Below are 22,542 nucleotides of genomic sequence, written 5' to 3'. Positions count from 1 at the left end.
TATGGTTAAAACTGTAATTCTTAGACAACTTATTTTTCCATTCCACATTTCTCTATCAGAATTTGCTGTTACATCAATAAATGAAGTGGACTTTAAGAAATTTTTGGGTGGCAGTTTACATAGTAAAGCTGCAGTTGTACTTTTACTGGAAAATAGACCTGTCTGTCTGTCTTATAGTACTGCTGGAGATGGAAATGCTATTTAAGTATGGACTCCTGAAGTTCTACTGGCACTTGCTTGTATTACCTGGAGAAAAGGATTAAAATCAAAATTTGCTGAGGTTGCCAGTAGGAGGTCTTTAATATCTTTTGTTGGACATTCCACCATAGCTAGGTATTTCTTGAGAGATGGTTGTCACTGGAGAAATACACTCACTGCAACATTTTTCTTTTGATCCTGGACTGCTTAGTGTATACCTTCTGTAAATGAACATTGCCCTTCTATTTCCTGTCCTGAATAACAGTAACCTCAGTAATGCCAACCTGTGCTCTCCTGGACAGAATCTGGATCTATTTTCCTTCTCTCTGATACAGATGCTTTTACTCGTGCAGAAACATGAAAGTTGCTAGTATTTGGTGGAAGTGAAAAGAAATCTTAATATTTCTTTCAGTATGTCAGTTGAGATTTCTGACAACTTCTAAAATGTATTGCTAGTTCATACTTAGGTAGAATGCCTGTGGAAAGTCTTTCAAACTCCAAGGTTAAGGTTAACCATTGCTTTTACAGCAGAGCCTCCTAGGGCTACAGGGAGGAAGCACCTTCAGTCCCTAGATGGTTCTGAAGTGGTGGGAAAATAATGTGCTACTGTTAGATACAGAGTGAAACACTTTCAGTCTTTGTTAACTTTATGGAAGGTTGTCATAGCTGAGAGACCAAATATCTTGCTGAAGAATCAAAAATCTTTTCTTCTTTTCCCTGTTCCTGAAAACTAAGAAATGGAACAGGCAGCATCAGGAAACAGCAAAGAGTGGTAATAAATATGTATCTTGACCTGTTTATTGTGCAAATAAATTCCATAACGAATTATAGTGTTAAATACTGTTTACAGGAGTTCTGTTATCTTATTGGCATCAGTGGAATGTTCTGCAGTAAACGTTTTGCACTTGTGAACAAATACAAGATTAAACTCCGTGCAGTTTCCTGTTGTAAGATGTAAAGGGTATTCTGCAGGCCAAATTACTTATTTGTTTTTATCTGTATTATTGTTTTGCCTTCACTGGGGTAGTACCTGTGCATCTCACTAGCTGCCTTGGTAATCTGTTGACTCTGTGCTGAGTCTAACTTGCCTTTGCTTAGGTATATTGAAACATCAGAGACTGCACATGTGAAACGTCTGCAGAAACAAATTAGATGAAAAGCACAGAGAACAAGTCTGTTGAATAACAGGTGAAAATCAAGAAATAAATTTTGCATGATAGTTTTATTCTGATCTGAAGCCTGTTGAGTATTAGTGATTTTTTTTTTCCTATTTATTTTAATAGGCCTTGGATCAGGCAAAACTCACTGTGTAGCAGTTTTGATCCAGAATACAGTAACTTCATGTACAGACTCAAAAATTCCCTTCCACCAATGGAGTTCAATACACATTCCATATGTGTATTAAACAGAGCATTCCATATGCATGTTGAACAGCAGAAAATCATGTAGGAATCCAAGGGTACAGTATCTGTCAAATTAACACTGTATCTGTCAACACTTCAGAGTATTGTTGTGAAAAAACTTAGCCTTAGTTCCATTCAGTACATTTTTAATAGATTATATCTGCAGAACCTGTTGACCTAGGAAAAGTTACAGGTGCCCAGTGTCTGTAATGCAGCACTGTAGTGCATACAGCATGGAAGGCAGGCTAGAAAATCCTTTAACAGACAACGTCCAAAAGGATATGAGGCCCTTTGCATTAGCGTTACACATAGAAGATGCCTCTATTTCTAATAGGCTCAGTTAGAATGTAGGAGGAGGTTGTATGAATGGTTGGCCAGGCCATACCTAGGATTATCTATTCATATGCACCATTGTTCTGAGCGTTTTTTTAATGGAGCTGTTAGAAGTTTATCAAGGCGTAGTGCATAATGAAGTGTGAGAAGGTATGTTACTGCCCCAGTTGGCAGAGAACATTTGTAACCAGAGATTAGATTCTGGATTTGTATAAATTGTGTATTTTAGCTGAAGTCAACAGAGATACTGTTGTCTGGGATGTTAGAGGCATTCTGCATGCACATCTTAATGTGAAAGTATTGTACATGTCAGATCCTTCAGCTGTGGGGACTTAGATCAGAGAATTCTGTCAGGTACTTGACTGAAGCTCTGGTTTGCCTGAGTTTAAGTGGAAGTGTGCCAAGACTGTCATGTATAGATTAACGCTCTTTGATTCTGGTTCTGGCTTTCATGTGGTCTAGTAAATGTAGTATTCTGGACTTTGAATTTGGTTTGAGAAATATTTGTGGTCTGGTTGAACAAAGATCAGAGCAGGAATGGCTGCTGCTTAGGACTTGGGAGAATTAAAAAGCTGTGTGGAAGATTCTCTGCAGCTTCAGTCAGCTGTTTTCACCCTTAATGACAAAAGTTGTATTACTGCTCTGAGCCTATGAAGCTTCTTTTAAGACATAAATTACCCCTAAGAGAAGAAGCTATAATTGATCTTGTAATTACCTTTCAGGTAATATGGATACATTGGTTATTGCACAAACTTTCTTTTATTAACTGAAAATAAATGGTAAAGTATGTATAAAACCAAGTAATTTTGTGAGGAAGTTTCCACAGCTCTGTTCTTTGGAAAAGAGAAAAAAGTTACGCATCATGACAACAACAACAACAACCACAACAAAATAATTTAATGTCACTTTTCTAATGTTTTGGGTTTTTTTAAAAAGCTATATTACATTGAAAAATGTGCATGTAAAAACTTCCATTCAGAAAAATGTGATATGTGAAATACTTACATATCACAGTGTATTTTTAATGAAGTTGTGTAAATTGACTTTGTCCCATTATTTTAATGAAAGCTACATTAAGTAATTTCTTCTTATGGCTGCTAGAAGATCAGAAAAGATTGTAATGAGAACATGTTCTACACCTTAGAAAGAATTCTTGTGTAGAGGGAATAGTAACACATGAACATTTTACACTTTAAACAGGTGTATCTGAACCCAGCTGGGCCTTTGCAACCAAGAAATGTTCAGTTAATATCATACATAAATATATTATATAATACTGTTTTAATGTAGTTGCTGGGATTCACACATTTGTAACTTAGTGATTCATGTGGCTTTTCCCTCTTGAACAGTCCATGCAATTGTGCTCCTTCATCTGTGTGAAAACAGTCCTTAATAAACATAGTTTTTTATTGACATTTTAAAACTAAAAGAGTGTGAATACTCCGTGGAGGAGTGAAGAGGGATGTGTGCATCTTCTAAGGTGCTTCCTTATCTCGTTCATTTTGGTGGAGACTGATGTACCTTTCAGAATTAAATTCCCTTTGAGAAAATACTAAACCCTTTCATGACAGATGGAAATACCCCTGTGTATTCTATATAAAGTACAACCAAAGGGTAGGCCTTAAGTATCTTTTTATTTTAAAATTTCTACTCTTTGCTTTTTATGAGTAATCTGCTCTGGAGTTTTTTCTGTAGAGAAACAGATTTATTAAAAGAAAAACCTGCTCTGTCCAAGTGGCACCGTCTAAACTTTTATGCATATTAATACTGTAGAGATATGTGGATGGGTAGGGGAGAGCTGGGTTCTGTTGTGTGACTGATGAAGAGAAATGTTTATTGAATACACATCACAAAGTTACTGAAGACTGCAGGAGCCATGAGGGTCATACACAGAGAGTTAGAAGGCTGTACAGGTGTAACTCTTTGAGTATAATTTGTCTTGCAAAACCACTGTTGCTGGTGAGGATGGGCTTGTGGGAAGGGACCTAGTTTACTACTGAATGTGGATATTCAGAAAAAGATACCAGAGGCAAAGGAAGAGTTTTTGCTTGTAAAAGAGTGGTTTGGAAATAAAAAATAATTGAGAAATAAATATATATGGGCTCATATCCATATATTTTATTGTCACCTGTGGGTAAAGAGCTTCCTGAGCTTCCTTACCTGTCTGCAGTAAGTATTGTTGCTAGTAGTATTTTAGAGTGTAGCCGTCTTCCATAAACAGTTATAGATCAGCTCAGTGGTTTGATGGGTAGGTGTAAGATAGCCTGTAAAGAAGGAAATGCATGTATAGCAGGCATTTATATTTTAGTTTTCATTGTCAAAGGGAATTACCTGGATGAATCCTCACTTTTTTTCTGTCATTTAAATGATGTTTTTACAAAAGGGAATTCTTGAAGAGCTGTGGAAGTAGTCTGGGGAATGTTCTGTAACTACATTTGAAGCTCAGACTTGCCTATCATGTAGTCGTATGCTTAGATCAGTCATTCGTCATGTAAGTAAGACACTGTTGTTGACATCCAGCTATGCCTCTAATTTTCAAGAATTATCCATGTGCTTTAGTGGATGTCCCAAATACTGCAGTGTAAAATGACTGTAGTGTTCCACAGTATGTCCTAATGAGATACTGTTGGGAATCATTATGAAGTGTTTTATTCCTATTATAATTGTTTATTCCAGCTTTCACAGCACTGCCACTTGTGGAGCATTACGGCTGGTGGATGCAGCATAACTGCTGGTGTATGCAGACATTCACACCTGCCCTACCCCTGACCTCTGACAGTAGTGTCTTTCACTAGAATAACTCATTATGAAGCAATGCTTTATCTTCAGTCTCTTAACAAAACAAAGATTCATCCCAGGTGGTGAATGACATTTCTTATTTTGTGATGGTTGTTGTGATTTTAAGAATAAGATCTGTTGCAGCCAGGGAATGAGGCTAATTCAGTCTGTACCATTGCATCCATAAAATTCACATGCATAGAACTCTGATTTTAGTCTGGGAAGCTGGAGAAAGACTGAATGTTCAGTTGTGGCTAGACAGCACACAATAAATTGTGTCCTACCTGAAAAAATAATAAATATGACTAGCAATAATGATCACTGAGTGTTCACTGTTAGCACCTAGGTGTCATGAAGTTTTCATCAGAAGTAGTCTCACTGCATTTCTGACACAACATCAGTTACCATTTTTACACGAGTCATGCACATTTGAGGTATGTTTTGACTTCAGAGGAAATCTGTATTTGTGAGCATCTAAATTAGGGGAATTCTTTAGAGCCTTTCAATTTACAGCATCCTCATTATATGCAAAGGGTTAGATCCTTAACACCTTTGTCATTATTGAAATATCTTTACAAGAAGACTTGTAATCTCTTGAACAGACATTAATTTATGAATAAGCTAAGGATACTCTTTATCTGCTTTTGCTTTGCCCATGGAGCTGCTTTCTGCAGTAGCTGTAAAATTCAGTTTTGTCTGTGCAGCTACTACACCTGGATTGTAGTGGATTCCTTTGACTGTAGTTTGCTATGTCAAGTACTGCCCAAGAGTTGTTCTTGGGCTCTGCATAAGGAATGGGCTGATACAGGAGAGATTTTCATCCATCCAAATTCCAGTATAGCTGAAAAGGTACCCTGTGACAGCTACTACTAAACATAATCTCATCTGAATGGTATTATGGGTAAAGTGGCTTCCCACCCTCTCCTTTTGTTCTCATTCAGGTTTGGGCTTCATGGTAAAAGCCAGTAACTTGCATTCTGTTACGTTTTCTGCAGTATGATAGTTTAGAATGACTAAATCTTTATGCAATAGGGTAGACCAGTGCTGTGCCTGATGTTTTCCCAGTTCAGCTTCCATACAGTCTTAAGATAGTTTAATGGCAAAATGTGGAAAAAAAAAAAATAAAAAATAGAAGACTACTCATGGCCAGTCCGCTTTCTAGATTTGGTTGTCAGAAAGGAAAATATTTGGTTCTCCATCTTTATGTGCAGCCATATATGAATAGACATTTGTCCACCAGCAGACATGGGGTACTGCAGAGTGAGATGAGAAATTTAGTGGTGTGGCTGTAAGCTGGCAGTTCCTCTGCCATTTGGCACGTGGAAGGAAAATAAAAAATATGAACAGTTTTTTTAATATCCAGCCTGTGATCAGAGATGTCAGCTCATCCAAAATTAATAATTCTTGCATTTCACTTGTAACTTTTGTATATATGTTGTAGCCTGTATCATCCTGTGTTAACTGCTGGACATCAGACCTTTTGCTGCCATGGACTATCCCGTTGAGCATAATAGATGTGGAAATAAAACTCCATAAAACATTTTGAATAGCAATTTTATGTTTAAACTGTGCAAGGTAAGAGGGTTAGCAGCACTCAATGCAAACTTGTTTCATGTGTTTGGTTTGCAGACTTTAAAAAAAAAGGAGCTTTGAAGACAGAGCATCTTTTACCTGAGAGAGCTGCTGTAAACTAGACAGATTTAATGAAGCTGTAACGTTCAAATAATTAATGGGGCAGCAACAAGAACTGTGTATGCTAAGAGGTGTTTGACAGAATATGCTGGGAGTTGTTTCTTTGGTGGAGTTTTTTTCTTCTGAGGAAGCAGCTGCAGTCATAATTAGTAGTGATCAAGTAAAACAGTATTTTATCTGTGAAGAAATACAGGTAAATGCCTGTAAAGAAACTCGTGTCTATGTTTATTTAACCTGATCAAAAGTCTCCCTTCTTAAAGATATTGTAGTGTAATCTTTGAAGCAGTTTGACGACTTCATCTGCTGTATGCTTTAGCCAGAAGCTCACTTTAGGCCTTCAGAAGTAACAGGTACTAACCAAATAGCTGCTTTATTCCTGTACCCTGAGCAAGTTTTACTTGCCAGGGTAAATTACAGAGGCACTTCTTGCAGGAATGCCTCTATACACTTAGGATTAGTGTGTGGCTATTTATTTGGATTTTTAAATTGGGATTTTTTATTGGGATTTTTAAATACACAAGTACAAGTACTCCACTCTGCATCTCCTGCTACCCAATTGTTAGTTTCCCTTATTTAAGTGGATGTGCTTTAGGACAACGCTTAAATACTTAGTTTTTGCATTTCTCTATTTGGAGTTCTTTTAAACATATCCTTAAATGAAGTTCCCAATTTGTAGACACTAAAAACACTACAGGGACTTTAATTCCTGTGGTGCTGATATGTATTGACCCATTATCAGTTAAAGAAAAATATACCCACTTTAAAAACAAACACTCAAACTTTTCCAAATACCTGAAGTATTTATGTCATCAGTAAACACTAAAAGAGGAATTGAGAAGAAAGATTCTTGTGTATAGGATGTGCTGGTACCAGTCATTCCTGAAAGTTGAGAGTCACTGGTGTACTGCTTCGGCAGAATGAATGAGTTAGCTTATTTTATCTAGTCTCAGATTTGATATGTTTTTCCTCTAGCTTCTGTTTCCCTTATTCTCTTGTAAAAATATTGCATATTTATTGAGAAAATACATCCTTTTTTAAATTGGTTCCAGTTTTCCTAGGAGAAATGAAGCTGATCATTACTGAAGAGAGTGAGGCTTCTATTGCATTGGGAACAGTGGCAGATGGCAGCCGTTTTGGGAGACACCATTTCTTCATGCAGTGATCTGTAGAACAAATTATTTTTAGTACTGAATGGAGGAAAACAAATCCTAAATGAAGAATTGTAAAATAATAATTTAAAATTAATAAGTGAAAGGTAGGTAGTTCTCCCTAGTGAGTTTTGCTTCTGCAAGAAGATTGCGGAATCAGTTACTTTATTTCTGAGGTATTTGAAATGAGGAATAATATAGACCACCAGGTTTCTTAAAAAATGAATTATAAAAATTAGTTCTGTAAAACAGCATTGTTATTTTGTAGGAAGATGTGCTTGGTTTTCATATATGAAGTTTTGAGATTGCTGCTTCAATGCAAAACTAAATTCATCCCTAACTTTGAAATCAGTGTTTCCATCTTTGTACTGCCAAGATCAGTGTATTAGTTGTAGCAGACCTGAAAGACCAGAACTTTATTTAAAGAGATTTTTCTCTTGTTTTGAGATTATTTTATTAGGTTGGTATTTTGTACAGTGTGGTAATTTCTTTATATTTGTGAAAGCATGAAGGGAACCTAAACAGTTAATTCACCGTTTCTTTGCAACTTTTCCTTTTAGATGTTATAAAGCTGGCATAGCTCATGTCCTGCTGCACTGTTTTATCATGGAGAGTGAGCCAGAGCAGGCTAGCAAAAGCAGGGCATAGTGGCTGATGGAAACTGAGTTCTGAACAAGTTGTGGTGTGGTTAGTTTAGGGGAGGTGCTGAAATGTTTCCTCAGGGCTGGCTACATCCAGATAACCTTGCTCAGTCCTTAGGTTCTTGGGGAAAAAAGCTGTGGTTGAAAACTCTCTTTTTTACTCTGTCTCTGTCAATTGTATGAAGCCACTATTTTGTATTGCTCTGAAACACCCAGTGCATTCTCTAGTAAATACATCTGCTATGTAATAACTTACGTATTCTTTTTACTTTTTTTATTTCTTCCCTGCTTTTTAAATAACAGAATAGTAAATAGTATAAAACAAGATTAATGCTGTTTTAGTGAACTGGTCCCATTTTCCTGTTTTGCATGTTTATGCAGGAGACTCAACTGTTCCTTCTCTGTTACTCTTCTTGCACTTAAGCGATATTCAGAGCTTTATTAAGTCATGCTCCTTCAGTATCTGCTTGGAGAACATTTTTGTGTGTCAACTCCAGACACAACAGTTTTTGAGAACTGCAGGTGCTGGATGGAAGCCTTCTTCATGTGGTAATTTAAGGAACTTATTCTCATTGTGTTTTAAGCAGCTGGAGAGTGTGGGATCTGAAACTTTGGTGTCATGAAATAGCTGTTAAATTAAGAATATTGGTAAAATAAAGATCTGTTGTGGACTTTGTAGAAATTCTTGATTCAATCAGTTTAATTCAGTGACTTCCTGGTGGATCTACTGAGTATCTCAAATGACTATAGTAACACTGGGTGGTGGACTTTTATTTTTGGACCTCTGATTTCGTTCAGAGGTTCATAAAAATTCATACACTAAATACTTCCCTGTTGATTACTGATCTGAGGAAGTTCAGCTGTGGTTGTTTCAGCAAGAGTCCAAACTAAATTAACTTAGGAGATTTTCTTGTGAAATATGTTTTAAATAATGAAAGTTTTAAAATATTTTGGTTTGATATTAATATTTTTTAAAATAAGCCCTTTGTATTAATAAGTTCATTAACTATTTTGATTTTGTTATATATTTATAAGCTTGTGATGATTTCTGAGTTTGATGCATAATTATGCTTTTCTCAGGGGGTTCTTCTTCTCCATAGTGTTGGGAAAGAAATCTCAATATCTTGAAGTGTCCTTTTATTTTATCCTTTGTAGTTCTTAGATTTCAATTCTTTACACTGTTACCTATGTATAAAGTTAATGGATAGAAAGAATGGCATTTTAGGAGCATCTGACCTTCTTTGGGTCCCAGAAGTACATACAAGTATATGGAGAGACCTATATGAAAAGAAATTATGTATGTCCCAGCAGTTGCTGAATGCTGTAATGGTCTTTGACATTGTAGGCTGTCAGGGGGTTAGGCTATTTCACAGTTGTTTGAGATGAGCGATAGAGATGAAAGTCTGGCCAGTACCATTTAAAAATATTGAGCAATGCCTCTGAATATCTTTGGAGAGAGAAAGCTAAAAAGGATACTGTCTGTCTGTGATTTAAAACAGAAGGGAAATATGGGTAGGTGGAATTTATCTTTCTGTGCTTAGGCAGAATTTAACCCTATGTTAGTTTACGTGATCATAAATGTCCTTTCTCTGTAAAAAAATCTCATAGATTATTTGGGGTAGGTTTTTTATGATGAACTGAGGGACAGAGGTTAAAAAAAGACATAGACAAACGTGATAAGAACGTTGTTTAATACAAATATGAGGTTTTTTAATGGTTGTTGTTACGTATGGCCTGTCAGATTAACTAAGTTGTATTATTCAGATTTATTTTAATATGAAGTTTTTAATGCTTCACTTCTGGATATATGGTTCACAAAGACTATAAATGGTCTCAAGCCTCTTTTACGCATCCCTTCCTGAGACTGCAAGATTTAAATACAGTCTTTAAGAGAAGTATTTTGAGCCTGCTTTGCCACCAGCACAGAGTAACATGATTTTTTTTTCACATGCATTGATGTACAGCGCTCATAGCAAAATATCAGTAACTATGAACAACTCATTTTGCACAAAGATACCAAACTTAAATAAATATACTATACAAATAATAATTTTTGTAGTGAAACTAAGTACCAGTCTTTTACAATCCTTTGTTTAAATTGGCATTTTAAATTTTGGGGATTGTATACATCTATACGTGATAGAGAAGTCTTGCTTCACCAGTTGAATGAATTTAAGCATGTTTCATTTGGTAGACAGCTATATCCAGAAGACCAATTTCTAAGGACCTACTAGAAAGCTCTGGATATAGGAAACATTCTGAAAGATACAAGATAGCCAAGCCTTTATGTAATTTTGTGAAAAACATATTCTTTGCCTTCTGTGCTTTGCATGCAGAAGGTGTTTGATGCCTTGTGACTTTACATATGACTTAAACCCACTAATGTTTCTGTTCTGTGGTGTTGTATTTAGGATGAGGAGTACAGCAGCCCTCAGGAACTCCTACAGACTCTCCAAGGTCAAGGACAGGCCTTTAGATAACTCGCAGACCATTTGATTACATGCCTTCTGATGATGGAAAAGGTCTTTTTCCTGCCCTACTTAGAGGGAACTGAGATGTCTGACTCCCACCACCATGTGGTTTTAAATAATTTGTACTTAATAGGGTGCTGTGGGACAGTAACTTGGCTGTTTGGAGTAGTGAGACAAAAGCAGTATCTTCTTCTTCCTCTCTGAGTGTCATAATGATCTTTTTGGTTGTATAAATGGTATTTTGGGGACTACAAACTATAGAAAAATGTCTGGTCAAAAATTTTGGTAAATCAGCAGCCCCAGAGGCTATATTTTGCTACTCTGAATCATAGTCCCATCCCATAAAGTTTAAGTGATTCCAGTACTTAACCATTTAAAATTCGGATTTTTAAATTAAACAATTGTAATAATACATTTGTGAGTATAGTTGATTCCACTTCTGCAAGGAATGCTTCCAGGAGCTGATGCTACTTTATCACTATTGCTTCCTTTTTATCCCCACAGTATTACAGCAAAGTAATGATAGAGTTTTCAGATGTGTTCTTTTACCTGGTCTGTAAAGGCATTTTTAGAAAATGACTAGTTTCCTTGCACTTTGCATTCACCAAGATCATCTGATAGCCTGCTGTGAATCTGTTTTTATATACTAATGATTTACAAAGTTTACTTTTCTCTTATTTTAAGTAGCTTCAGGGGGTCTCTGATCTAAATTGTCATTGTGAGCAATGTCTACTTTGAATGTGTTTCTCTTTTTCTTATCTGGTGTTATATGAATTTAACAGTGTTATGTAAATATATACATACCTATGTAAATATCTATGACATGATATTTTTATGTTCTTACTGTGTGACATTATTTGAAGTTAAAGATTGATTTATGTCTTACATTTACATTGCAAGAGTGCCAACTTAGTAAAGGTATATAGGAGAGTTCTGTATTTGAAGAACCCTGCAAAACACTGATGAAGTACTTGCATTAGATTTCAACCCTGAATAATTATAAGAAATTTGAAAGCTATGAACAGGCATAATATCTTTGACCCTGACTGGAGTTTGGCCTTTTCTGTGGAGCACAGGACTCAATTCAATAGGAAGAGTTTGTTCTCTTTTTACTGCTAGCATCATTCTCTGTTCAGATGGGAGTTGTATTTTGAAATTAATGTATGGCTATTATAACAGGATTGACTGAAAGCAGCTAAGAGGATGTATACATATCCTTTAAATTCTGCTGTTCAGCTGTTCTTCTTCATTCATTTACCTTCCTCACTTTCCAAATAGGGAATGTACCTAGCCAAGCACATACGCACACACAAATACCTCTCTATCATCCAAATTAACAGTGAAATTTGCATTCAGTAGGTTGCATAATTGCAAATATATAAAATGTACATGAAATCCTGTACTAATTTCTGTCATTTCGGTATGTCCCAATTTAATTGTTATTCTCAGCCTGGTTTAGAGGCCCATATTTGTTCCAGAGTGCTTGATATCCATCACAGTTTGAATTTAGAGACACAGAATTGTAAGGAAATCTTCCTCATATATATGATTTTGAAATGTTAATATTTTTATGAAATAGAAATGTTTGTACTGGATCTGTGGTCCTTTGTGGCTTCTGGTGTTTTCTACCTTCCATGTTTTCACCTCCTAAATCTCGTTATATGACAGCTGAAGATAATATCACTTTAAAATATTATCTTGCCTGGAAGAAATTGGCACAGCTGAAGTCAAGGGAAGTTGATAGGGATCTTCTGTGTCTGCAAATATAACCCGTTCTACTGAGCACTACTCAGTCAGAGTTCTTTGTAGCATGTTAGGATTTCTTCTGCCAGCAGGTGAATATGTTATCAAACATGTATTACATAATGACATCTTAAAGTTTAAAAAAATCTCATTGATTAAATAACATTTTCTTCTATGAAAATTGTAAGATCAAATTCTAATGCCTAAATTTAACTCAGCATTTTTCTATTCTCATCTTTTAAATTCTACCAGTACTTAAGGTATCATTTTTAATTGCCTTTCTGCATGTAGAATTCTTTTTGAAATCTGGGAAGATGGTAGGTAAAAAGGGAGACAAAAGGCCATTGCTTTTTTCAGCAGATTTTGGAATGTTAGAAGAAATTTTAAAATGTTGCCAGTTTGACATGTATTTGATATGTATCCAAGAAACAAAATATTTAACTCTGTTGTCACTTTATTCTTTGGAAACCCACATGGCATTTGAGGGGATTGATATTATCTATCTCTTTCTCAGTCAAGCTGGTTAGTAGTCATCTGTATTCTGGTTGCTCCAAATACCTCGACTGATGTACCACTTCTGTGATCTGACTGACAGCATTTACAGGCTAATCACAAGAATCAAATGCCCTTAAGCCTTACTGTACTTTGAAAGTTTTGCGCTTCGTACCAAATAGTACATTTGCTAAGTGTAAACCAGCACTCTTTTGGTAATACTTACATACATAGATACATTGGCCTTCCAGTATCAATTTGCATTTCTAGTATGCAAAGTTTGCAGAATGACTACAGGTAAAAGAAAGTGTATGTGCTTATGTTGCATACACTGAATTTGCTGTTTCTTTAGCTTAATTCAACACTGCATTTCTTTGTCTTTAATAGTCCTGCAGTGGAGGTAAGAACTATATGTAAGTGGTGGCTTGACCCTGGCCAGTTGTCAGACCCCCACCCAGCCTCTTTCACTCTCCCTCCTCAACAGAACAAGGAGAGAAAATAAGATGAAGAAGTTTGTGAGTTGAGGTAAAGATGGGGACATTCCTTACCAGTTACCAGCGCTGGCAAAGCAGACCGGGGAAAACTAGTTCATTGCCAGTTAAAAGTAGAGTGGGGTGATGAGAAACAAAGACACAAACTAAAACACTTTGCCCCACCCCCCTCTTCCCAGGCTTAACATCTCTCCTTCATTCCCAACGCCTCTATCTACTCCCCTATGAGTGACACAGGGGATATGGGAAATGGGAGTCTGTCCACAGCTGTTCCTCTCTGCTGGTCCTTCCTCCTCACACTTTTCCCCTGCTCCAGTCCATGTGCTGTCCATGGTCTACAGCCCTTCACCGTAAGCCAGCTCCAGCATGGGTCCTCCATGAGTATTCGTTCTTGTAAGGAGAATCTGCTCCAGCATGGGCTCTCTGCAGGTGGCAGTTTCTTCAGGAAATACCTACCTTGCTTTGGCACAGGGTCCTCCATGGGCTGCAGTGTAGGTATCTGCTCCAGCGTGATCCTGTGCATGGGCTTCAGGGAAATTCTCTGTTCCTATGCCTGGAGCACCTCCTCCCCCTTCTTCTCTGACCTTAGCATTTCCAGCGTTGTTTCTCACACTTTTTTCCTTCATGCTTCACTGCCTGGAAAGAATTTTGCCCCTTCTTAAATAAGCTTTCACAGAAGAACCACCAGTTTCACTGATGAGCTCAGGCTATGTCCTGCAGCGGGTCCATTGCAGAGCAGCCACTGACCAATCCTTGCAGACACCACCCCTGCAGCCCCTTCAGTAGCAAAACCTTATCACTGACACCCAATACAGTAAGATGGAGGGAAAGAACATAAGGGGATGAAAAACAGGTCCACAAATACAGAAGTCTGTTCTGTTTTGTTTCTTGCTATGGTTAACATTTATTTCTTCTAGTATCAGTTCAACTACAATAAAGCTAATTTGTGGTTATTACTTTTCTAAACAAATGACTGGAGCAATTTTCTGAAAGACAAACTGAATGTATTAGGAGGAGAACCTAGAATGTGTTTTCAATTTCTAAAAAAAAAACCATACAGAGAGATCAGGCTCAGGTTTTTTAAACTCTTGAAAGATGGAAATGGGCGAAGAACAGCGCATATCAGTAATTGGGGTTTTGGCTATGTATATGGTGTGTAGTGTGCTGAAAATACTTTTCTTACATTAAGGAGCACATTCTTTGTGTACTTTTCGTTCTCACTCATTATTTTTGAATAATCTCATTTTTAAAATCCTGCAAAAGTATTTTTATTTGCTTTAACCTATTTACTGAACAGCCTTGTTTTGATCTGGCCTATAGTTGAAGTGATGGGAAGGTCTTCTTTTGTCACTGAGGTTGTATCTTTTTTGTCTTTATGGGTTATGTTACTTTTTGAAAAGTTGCCTATTTGCAACTTCTTGCATATTGCTACTCTCTAGTAGTGACAAATACTGTTTGATTAAGTATTTATCTAGTAAATCATCAGGAACATCATTACTAAAATGCTTCAGTACCTTTGTTCCTGGTTGGCAAACTGAAGGCTGTGATTGTGCAAGAACCAACATGTGCATTTAATTTTGAGCTACCAGTAGACATCACTTGGCATTTGCTGGCCTTTGCATTTCAAATTGTCACCATGAGATGTCTTTTTGAGTCTTTGTGCAGTTTCTCATGTAGCTTTGCATCTTACATTGATCTGTATTGGTGCCTGAAGAATGCTTGGATAGTTCTGCAGAAGCTATAATATCACCCTGACTGAAGCATGAATATACTCTAGAGCAGGCTTAATATTGCATCTTAGAAAGTATTTTCAATTTGTATTTTAGATATCCATCATGAAAACACTTTCTTAAATTTTTCTCAGTAAGGAATTGATTTTGAAGGGACAAGGCTTAATTGGTCCACAGTTCTGTTTTACCAGAAATGACAATTAAAATATGAGGAATTCTTTATAAATAATATGTGAAAATTCAGTTTCGTGTATAGTTCTAAAAATAGTGCATGAAAGAATTATTTTTGACTTAACCAAAATTATGCTTCAATTCATAGTGATGTAATGTAATTTTCTGAAATGGCTTATTTATTTTCTTTTTAGTGGTCATTGGCAGCTCTGAAAGCTATGGTATTTAAAAATGGAATTATAACAAGGCTTGTTAATGACGTACTAAAGTTAATCTTATATTTTATTATTTCAGTTGTTCATGGTGGACAATGGAGCAGATGACTGGAGAATAGCCATGACTTACGAGCGTATTTTCTTTATCTGCTTGGAAATACTGGTGTGTGCTATACATCCCATACCTGGGAACTATACATTCACATGGACAGCCCGGCTCGCCTTTTCTTACGCTCCATCCACAACAACAGCTGATGTGGATATTATTTTATCTATACCAATGTTCTTAAGACTATATCTTATTGCCAGAGTTATGCTTTTGCATAGCAAACTTTTCACTGATGCGTCATCTAGAAGCATTGGAGCATTAAATAAGATAAACTTCAATACCCGTTTTGTTATGAAGACTCTAATGACAATATGTCCAGGAACTGTACTGTTGGTTTTTAGTATCTCATTATGGATAATTGCTGCATGGACTGTCCGAGCTTGTGAAAGGTAAGGTTGTTTTGCTTGTTTAGTTCCGTTTTTCTTTCTTCTTTTGCCCCTTCAGTTTTGGATTCAGGGGACTTAAATATTTAATGGATTGTGGATTCTTGGTCCTTGATTTTAAGTGTTAGTTGGGTTGTATTCTGCATCACAGATTGTCAGGAGTGCTTTCCCTTTTAATCTGAAGGGCTTCCTGCAGAGAGGCTTGTGCCACACTGCTTCTGTAGCACTACAGTTTGATTTCAGTGTTTTACTATAACTTTGGCATTCATAGCTGTCACTGTTTTACATATCACTGGTTAATAATCTGTATTATATTATTATTAAAAAGTATTAAATAGTCATTGTGTTACTTTTTAATAGATGCACATTCAAAATAAGCGTCTCAGTGGAAATTACTGAAAATATTAACTACTGTCTGATAAACATTTGTAAAACATATTTATTTGTTAGTATAAAGATGGCAGTATATATAAATATATACTTTATATTAGTATAAAGAATGTATAGTGTATAAGTAATAGTAAAAGAAACAAAGACTACCTCACCCATTTTCCAGTCAGGGAGAGTGAAGACAACACTATCACAAAGTTTTGATTTTGTGAGTTTATTTCTCTTTAGAACTGAAGCACTTCTGCATCACTGTGATCCTGAGAAGATGCTTATTTGTTTGGCCAGGTACACTCAACTGAGGGTTGCAAACAAGGCTGAATTTTCTTCAACTCTCTGCTAAACTAGTAATGAATTTTCCACATTTTAATTTTCAGTTGCTGTCCTTGAAATAACTGCAGTGGTTTGGACAGTAATCTGGATAGCCACTGAGTCCTATAAAACTGAAACAAAACACAACTAAAATCAAGTTAAATTAGATTAATATGTCTCTATCATAATTACCTTCTGTCAGTGGAGTCTAGTCCAAGGTTATGTTCATTCATATTTAACAAAATTGTTAATTTTATGTTTCAAAAACACTAAAAGGGATGTATCTTGGCTTTGGGAATTAGATACTGAGGTCATTCATGCTAGTTGCACAGCCAGTTTTTGTGTGTTTTACCTCAGATTTTCCCTGGAGGGAATATATAAGTATTTTACCAAATGCATGATACTGACTCAGGCTTCAAGTTATTAATTAGTCCTCTAAAAACCTGCAGATCCATAGCCCATAGAGAAGTAGATTTTTAACAAAAGCCTCTCAGAAGAAAAACTAAAAATCCTACAGATCGGAATGCTCTAAACGCTCAGCCTTCTGAAGCTAAACATCCCTTCTTGTATAGCTGGAGACAGATATAACAGCCATTTGTCATGGGAAAAGACAGGTACGGATACATTCTGTGCTGTGTAGAGGTCATAGTCCCCAGAAGATGTCTCCTGAGATCTCAATGGCTTTGATTTGCTCAGTAGTTAAAAGTTGAATTTACACAAATAAAATACATTTCTTTCATCTACTCTTAAGTTGATTTTTTTCCCCACTGTTTTAACTAGAGGGAACCCTTATTTATTGAAAAAGACTATTTTATGTGCACAAAGTGGTCCTGAAGATAAATGTTATCATTAGGAGTTTTTGCTATTCCGCTTGACACTATGCATGAAGCCCTAATGAATTTCGATACATTGATCTGAAATGAAGAATTAAGCAGCAGTCTAGTGGCTTTGGTTGGTGAGGGGGGATTTACATGAATGAAATCGGATGGTATTCAGTTCTCAGCATCACTCTAGCACCAAGCTCTTCAATTTTACATTGTATAGTAGTTCTACATAAAGCTTTGCACTAGCAGTTTTAGTATTTCTTCAGTGTATTAAATCAGTTATCTAGCCATCCAAACTGGAATAAGATAATGGTGATAAGATTTAATACATTAAAATATTAAAATTTTGGAATGGAGGTGAAACATTCTCATGCTATTCTATATCCTTGGTGAAGGGGGAAGTCACAGTAGGCAGTGTCCTCACTCTGAAGTTGTGTGTGCTCAGCAAAAACTGTTGCTGCTGAATGACCACCTGATTTTGAGACTGTTGTTCTATTCAAAGTTAAGATTTTTCTCATCGCAGGCTGTCCTATGAATAGAATGGGAGATGTGAAAGTATTGCATTTCATAGTGAGGAAGGTAACATGAAAGAGCATCATTTCTGGCTTATATCAGCAATAGCATGGCCAGCAGGGACAGGGAAGGGATCTGACCCCTGTACTTGGCACTGCTGAGGCCGCACCTCGATTCCTGTGTTCAGTTTTGGGCTCCTCACTACAAAAAGGACATTGAATGACTCGAGCGTGTCCAGAGAAGGGCAACGAAGCTGGTGCAGGGTCTGGAGCACAGGTGGTACGAGGAGCGGCTGAGGGAACTGGGGGTGTTTAGTCTGGAGAAGAGGAGGCTGAGGGGAGACCTCATCGCCCTCTACAGCTCCCTGAAAGGAGGGTGCAGAGAGCTGGGGATGAGTCTCTTTAACCAAGTAACAAGCGATGGGACAAGAGGTAATGGCCTCAAACTGCACCAGGGAGGGTTAAGACTGGATATTAGGAAGCATTTCTTTCCAGAAGGGGTTGTTAGGCGTTGGAATGGGCTGCCCAGGGAGGTGGTGGAGTCCCCATCCCTGGAGGTGTTTAAGAGTCGGGTTGACATAGCGCTGAGGGATATGGTGTAGTTGGGAACTGTCAGTGTTAGGTTAATGGTTGGACTAGATGGTCTTCAAGGTCTTTTGCATCCTAGATAATTCTGTGATTATCCATCCTGTAGAGACAAGGCTCTACAGGCCTTTGTGGCTTGGGGCAGGCAAGTTGACCGTCTGAATAAAGACTTCGCTCTTTTAATGGTCATCTGACTGATCACTTGATATACACTGAACTAAGGCAGGACATGTGTCTTTCTCAGTGCCTTAATGGCTATATTGTTAGCTCCCAGAATGCTAATTATAGCAACTGACACTTTGGGTTAGTGAGCAAGGTATTTTCCAGGATTGTAGTTTAAGGTCATCCATGAGGGCAGAATGTGGTACAGATAATAATGGTGGACAGCCAGCTGAGTATAAATGGGTTGCTAGGGCTGCACAGTAATCTGTCTGAGGGAGTTTGGGAGGAAAAGGTGGGGAAAGCACAGAAGTGTTGCCAGAAACTTGCTTTCTTATTGTTCAGCTTTTTATGTCTGTTTTGAGGGGAAGGTTACACTGCATTGGTTTTAGTATCTGTCTTCTCATTGCCAGCATCAGTATATCTGTCTGTCATATGTGGGCTTCCTAATGAAAATCTAAATTTTCTATTAGGTCTAACTCAGTAGATATTTGTGTTTATAACATCTCTGAGGCACATGATCTAGAACACTTAGAAGCGTGTTTCTTCCATATATGAATTATGACCCCTGTAAGCAGATTACTTTTTGCAGTCTCTCATACTGATCTTGTTACTGAAATAGCTCTGTGCATGGTTGTCAGTTGTTCGTAGCAGTTAAAATAGAAATATTTAGTTTCTAAAAAAAAAGGTTAATATGTATAGCATTATGTCATTGAAAACATGACAAATTTGATTCACTGTTCTGGAGACCTGTCTGCTGTGAGAAGTGTGCTGCTTTTCTAGGCTATGTAGAAGGTAGTCGCTGTTGTTGAACTTTTATTTTGTGTGCAAAAGCAGAAAGAACCTTGCCTCTGAAGTATGCATGACTATAACATGCTCATTTATCAGGGCAACATGAGACACATGTGCCCGTATTACACTGTTGTACATCCCGAACAGCTCATATCACATGCCTGGAGTTACAATGGATTTACAGCAGCAGAACTCAGAACAGAAGTAGATTTTCTGCTTCCCCAGAGAGCACATTTTTGGCACCATTTTTGGTTCTGTTTATACCTCTCTTTAACTTCTGGCAATGAAGTCAGTTCAGATTGAGTGGTTTGTTTAGTCAACATTTCTTCCTTCCATCATCTCCTGCTTTGTGTTCTTCCCTTTCTTTAACAAAACTAAAATCAAACAAAAAACCACACGCACACAAAAAGAAATCTGGCTGTTTGTGAAGATTAAATCCTTTTCTGCTCTCTTCTCGTTCTTGTTTTCTACAGATAAATATCTGCCTTAATTCTTGGAAATATGATGCCATCACAAAGCTTCCAGTAAGCAGCTCATACATGACAACTGCTAGGCAGATGTTAAGGATTCATTTGATACAAGCAGGTGGATGCACCGAGATTCAGTTGTATTTTGTCCAAGAAAAAATGTTTCTTAGCTATCTAATTTCCTCACAATATGTGTTTGACTTCTTTGGTTGGCTTGAGGACCTTATCTGAGGTTGTACACTGCACATATAATTGCAAGGCCACACTCTACTAGAAATTGGCTTTAGCAGTTTCCTCAGTGCCAGTGTGAAGATTCTTCTAGTAGTTTAAAAAACCCCAAACAAACCAAGTCCTTTGAGTACTTGGGTATTTAGTTTTAAAATTATTTTTAGCCCCAAAAGCTCAGAAGCAATGACATAAACAGTTTTATTTTTCCTAGCTAATATGTCTAATTACTGTTAACAGATCAAACAATGTTTATGTATTGACAGTGCTGGCTGGTTATCACAGCTCTTTACCATTTCTTGGCTCACTGAAACTAAAATGTGCTACTTGCAGTCAGGTCCACTGTCAAAAGTTAATTGTTAAATATTAAACAAGTGATCAAAGACGAGCCATCATTCATGAGAATCCAGATTCTATGCCTTCTAGTCTTAATTCCTGGTTTTGCAGACTGAGTGTAGATTAACTGTAAATGGTTACTTTTATAATATTTACATCTCAAAGCAACTCATAACTAAAACCAGATGTAACAGGTTGCACTTTTGTTGCAAATGTTACCAACAGACATCAGATGTATTGCTTTATCAAACAATGAAGGCAACAAGGGAGTCTATCACAGTAGTACATCAGTGAATGTCTGATACCCATAAACCTGATCCAAAAAAGAACAACTGATCTCAGTTTAAAAATGGTTTGCTAGGTGTATTCAGAAGGATTAATAGCTAAATGATGTGTTCTTCAGCTGCTTGAAGACAAAGCAGATTATGTATATTTAATGGAGGAAGCAGAGGCAGCTATTCTAAGCATGTAGAGTTTGATTGCTGTTCTTTTGAATTCATATTTTCCTTCCCTTTGGAACACTGCTGGTTTTGTGCTCTCAGCAAAAGAATTCTGGGATTACAAGAACATATTCTTCAGTTTGTTTGGATTTATCAAATTAGCCTTATAGCTATGGGATGGTGCAGTAACTCCGTGGATATATTCATCCCTTCACAAAAATTTATCAAGCCAGGATAGAGCGGTGTTTCTCTAGTCCAAAAACAGCAGACCCAACTTGGGGGGAGTGCAAAAGACAGTAAGTTAAAAAACATGCACAAAAAGATCTCCGTGCTTACTTAAAAAAGATCTTATATGTGTTTTTCAGGGTCATCTAACTAGAGCAGAAACACTATTTTTTTTTTTTTACATTAAATTCCTTTTGTTTACAGAGGATTTGTACATACAACAGTTGTATGAGAAAGGAATGAAGTGGAAAAGCTCATGTATAGTTCCACGTCTCATAAGAATTGTGAACAAAGTGAAAATGATTTATCTAAATGCAAAAGTCTGAAGAGAATGAAAATACCTGCAAAGGAGTACTTACCTGCCTTCAAGGACAAAATGCCTTTTTTTTTTTTTTCCCATTAATCTTGAATCTGTAAAACATAATTCAGGGAACAATCTTTATTCTGTTCAGCAAGAATGGTTGTATGTACTCAAATTCCTTCAGATTAAGAGAGCAATTTATGGAAATTTTAAAATCTTTATTTTATTGCTGGATCCTCTGGTCCTTGCATTTTTAAAGGTGTAGTTCATTTTTTCCTCCCCATTTTAACCAAGACATCAAACTATTCAGAATGTTTTGCTTCAAAAGGAGTCAAAACTATTTGCTATAATACCATAAAAGCAGTCCTTAGAAAATATGATCATACTGAAGTAGAAATAAATTTCTTATCACTTCAAAATACAATTTGTTGTTCCAATAGCTTAATGTATATTTGAAAAATGCACTGAAATGGGGATTAAGGCTTTACTACTGGTTTTCTTTTGCCTCTTGATCTGGATATCAGGCCACAGTGAGGAGTCTGGATCATGGTTGTCACTTCAGTGCTAATAAACAGGCAATATGTGGACTGAATTCTGACCTTAGACATTGAAGAATTCCCTTTATTGGGACTTTACAATTCAGTCCTAAAAATTCAAGTCTATAAGAGGTCAATGACAGGAGATGGTGTGGAGGGAATTGCAGTTTAGAGAAATTAGTGGCCATATGAAGGGAAATATCAGAAGGTACCTTTAAAATATTTTATTTATTTTCCTTTTTTGTGCTTCTCCCCCTTTTAATTTTTTGTCTCAATGCATTCAGATTTTTTTTGGTTGGGTAGTTTTTTTGCCTTGAAAGTTCAGAATCAGCTATAGTTTTTGCTACAACTGTTTTTGAGACAGTAAGTGATTTGCAGCTAATTGGTAATAAGTATTGCAGAGACATCACACTACTGGCCAGCTTATGCTTGGAACTTCAGTT

At 36.8% G+C, this 22,542-nt stretch overlaps 1 protein-coding gene across 6 annotated transcripts in view; it reads left to right on the top strand.

Moving 5' to 3' along the window:
- Positions 1-22,542, top strand: part of KCNN2 (potassium calcium-activated channel subfamily N member 2) — a 71,568-nt gene that overhangs the window by 5,761 nt on the left and 43,265 nt on the right. For all 6 annotated transcript variants that reach the window (XR_012635552.1, XM_074932381.1, XM_074932382.1 and 3 more), the window contains one exon: positions 15,586-16,004. Coding sequence is in view for 5 of the 6 variants with exons in the window: in XM_074932381.1 (XP_074788482.1) it covers positions 15,586-16,004 (419 nt within the window). In the remaining variant the exon portion in view is untranslated. The remainder of the gene's footprint in view (positions 1-15,585; positions 16,005-22,542) is intronic.

The sequence above is a fragment of the Athene noctua genome, chromosome Z, assembly GCF_965140245.1.
Source record: "Athene noctua chromosome Z, bAthNoc1.hap1.1, whole genome shotgun sequence".
Classification (NCBI taxonomy): domain Eukaryota; kingdom Metazoa; phylum Chordata; class Aves; order Strigiformes; family Strigidae; genus Athene; species Athene noctua.
This window is presented reverse-complemented; position numbering and strand designations above follow the sequence as displayed.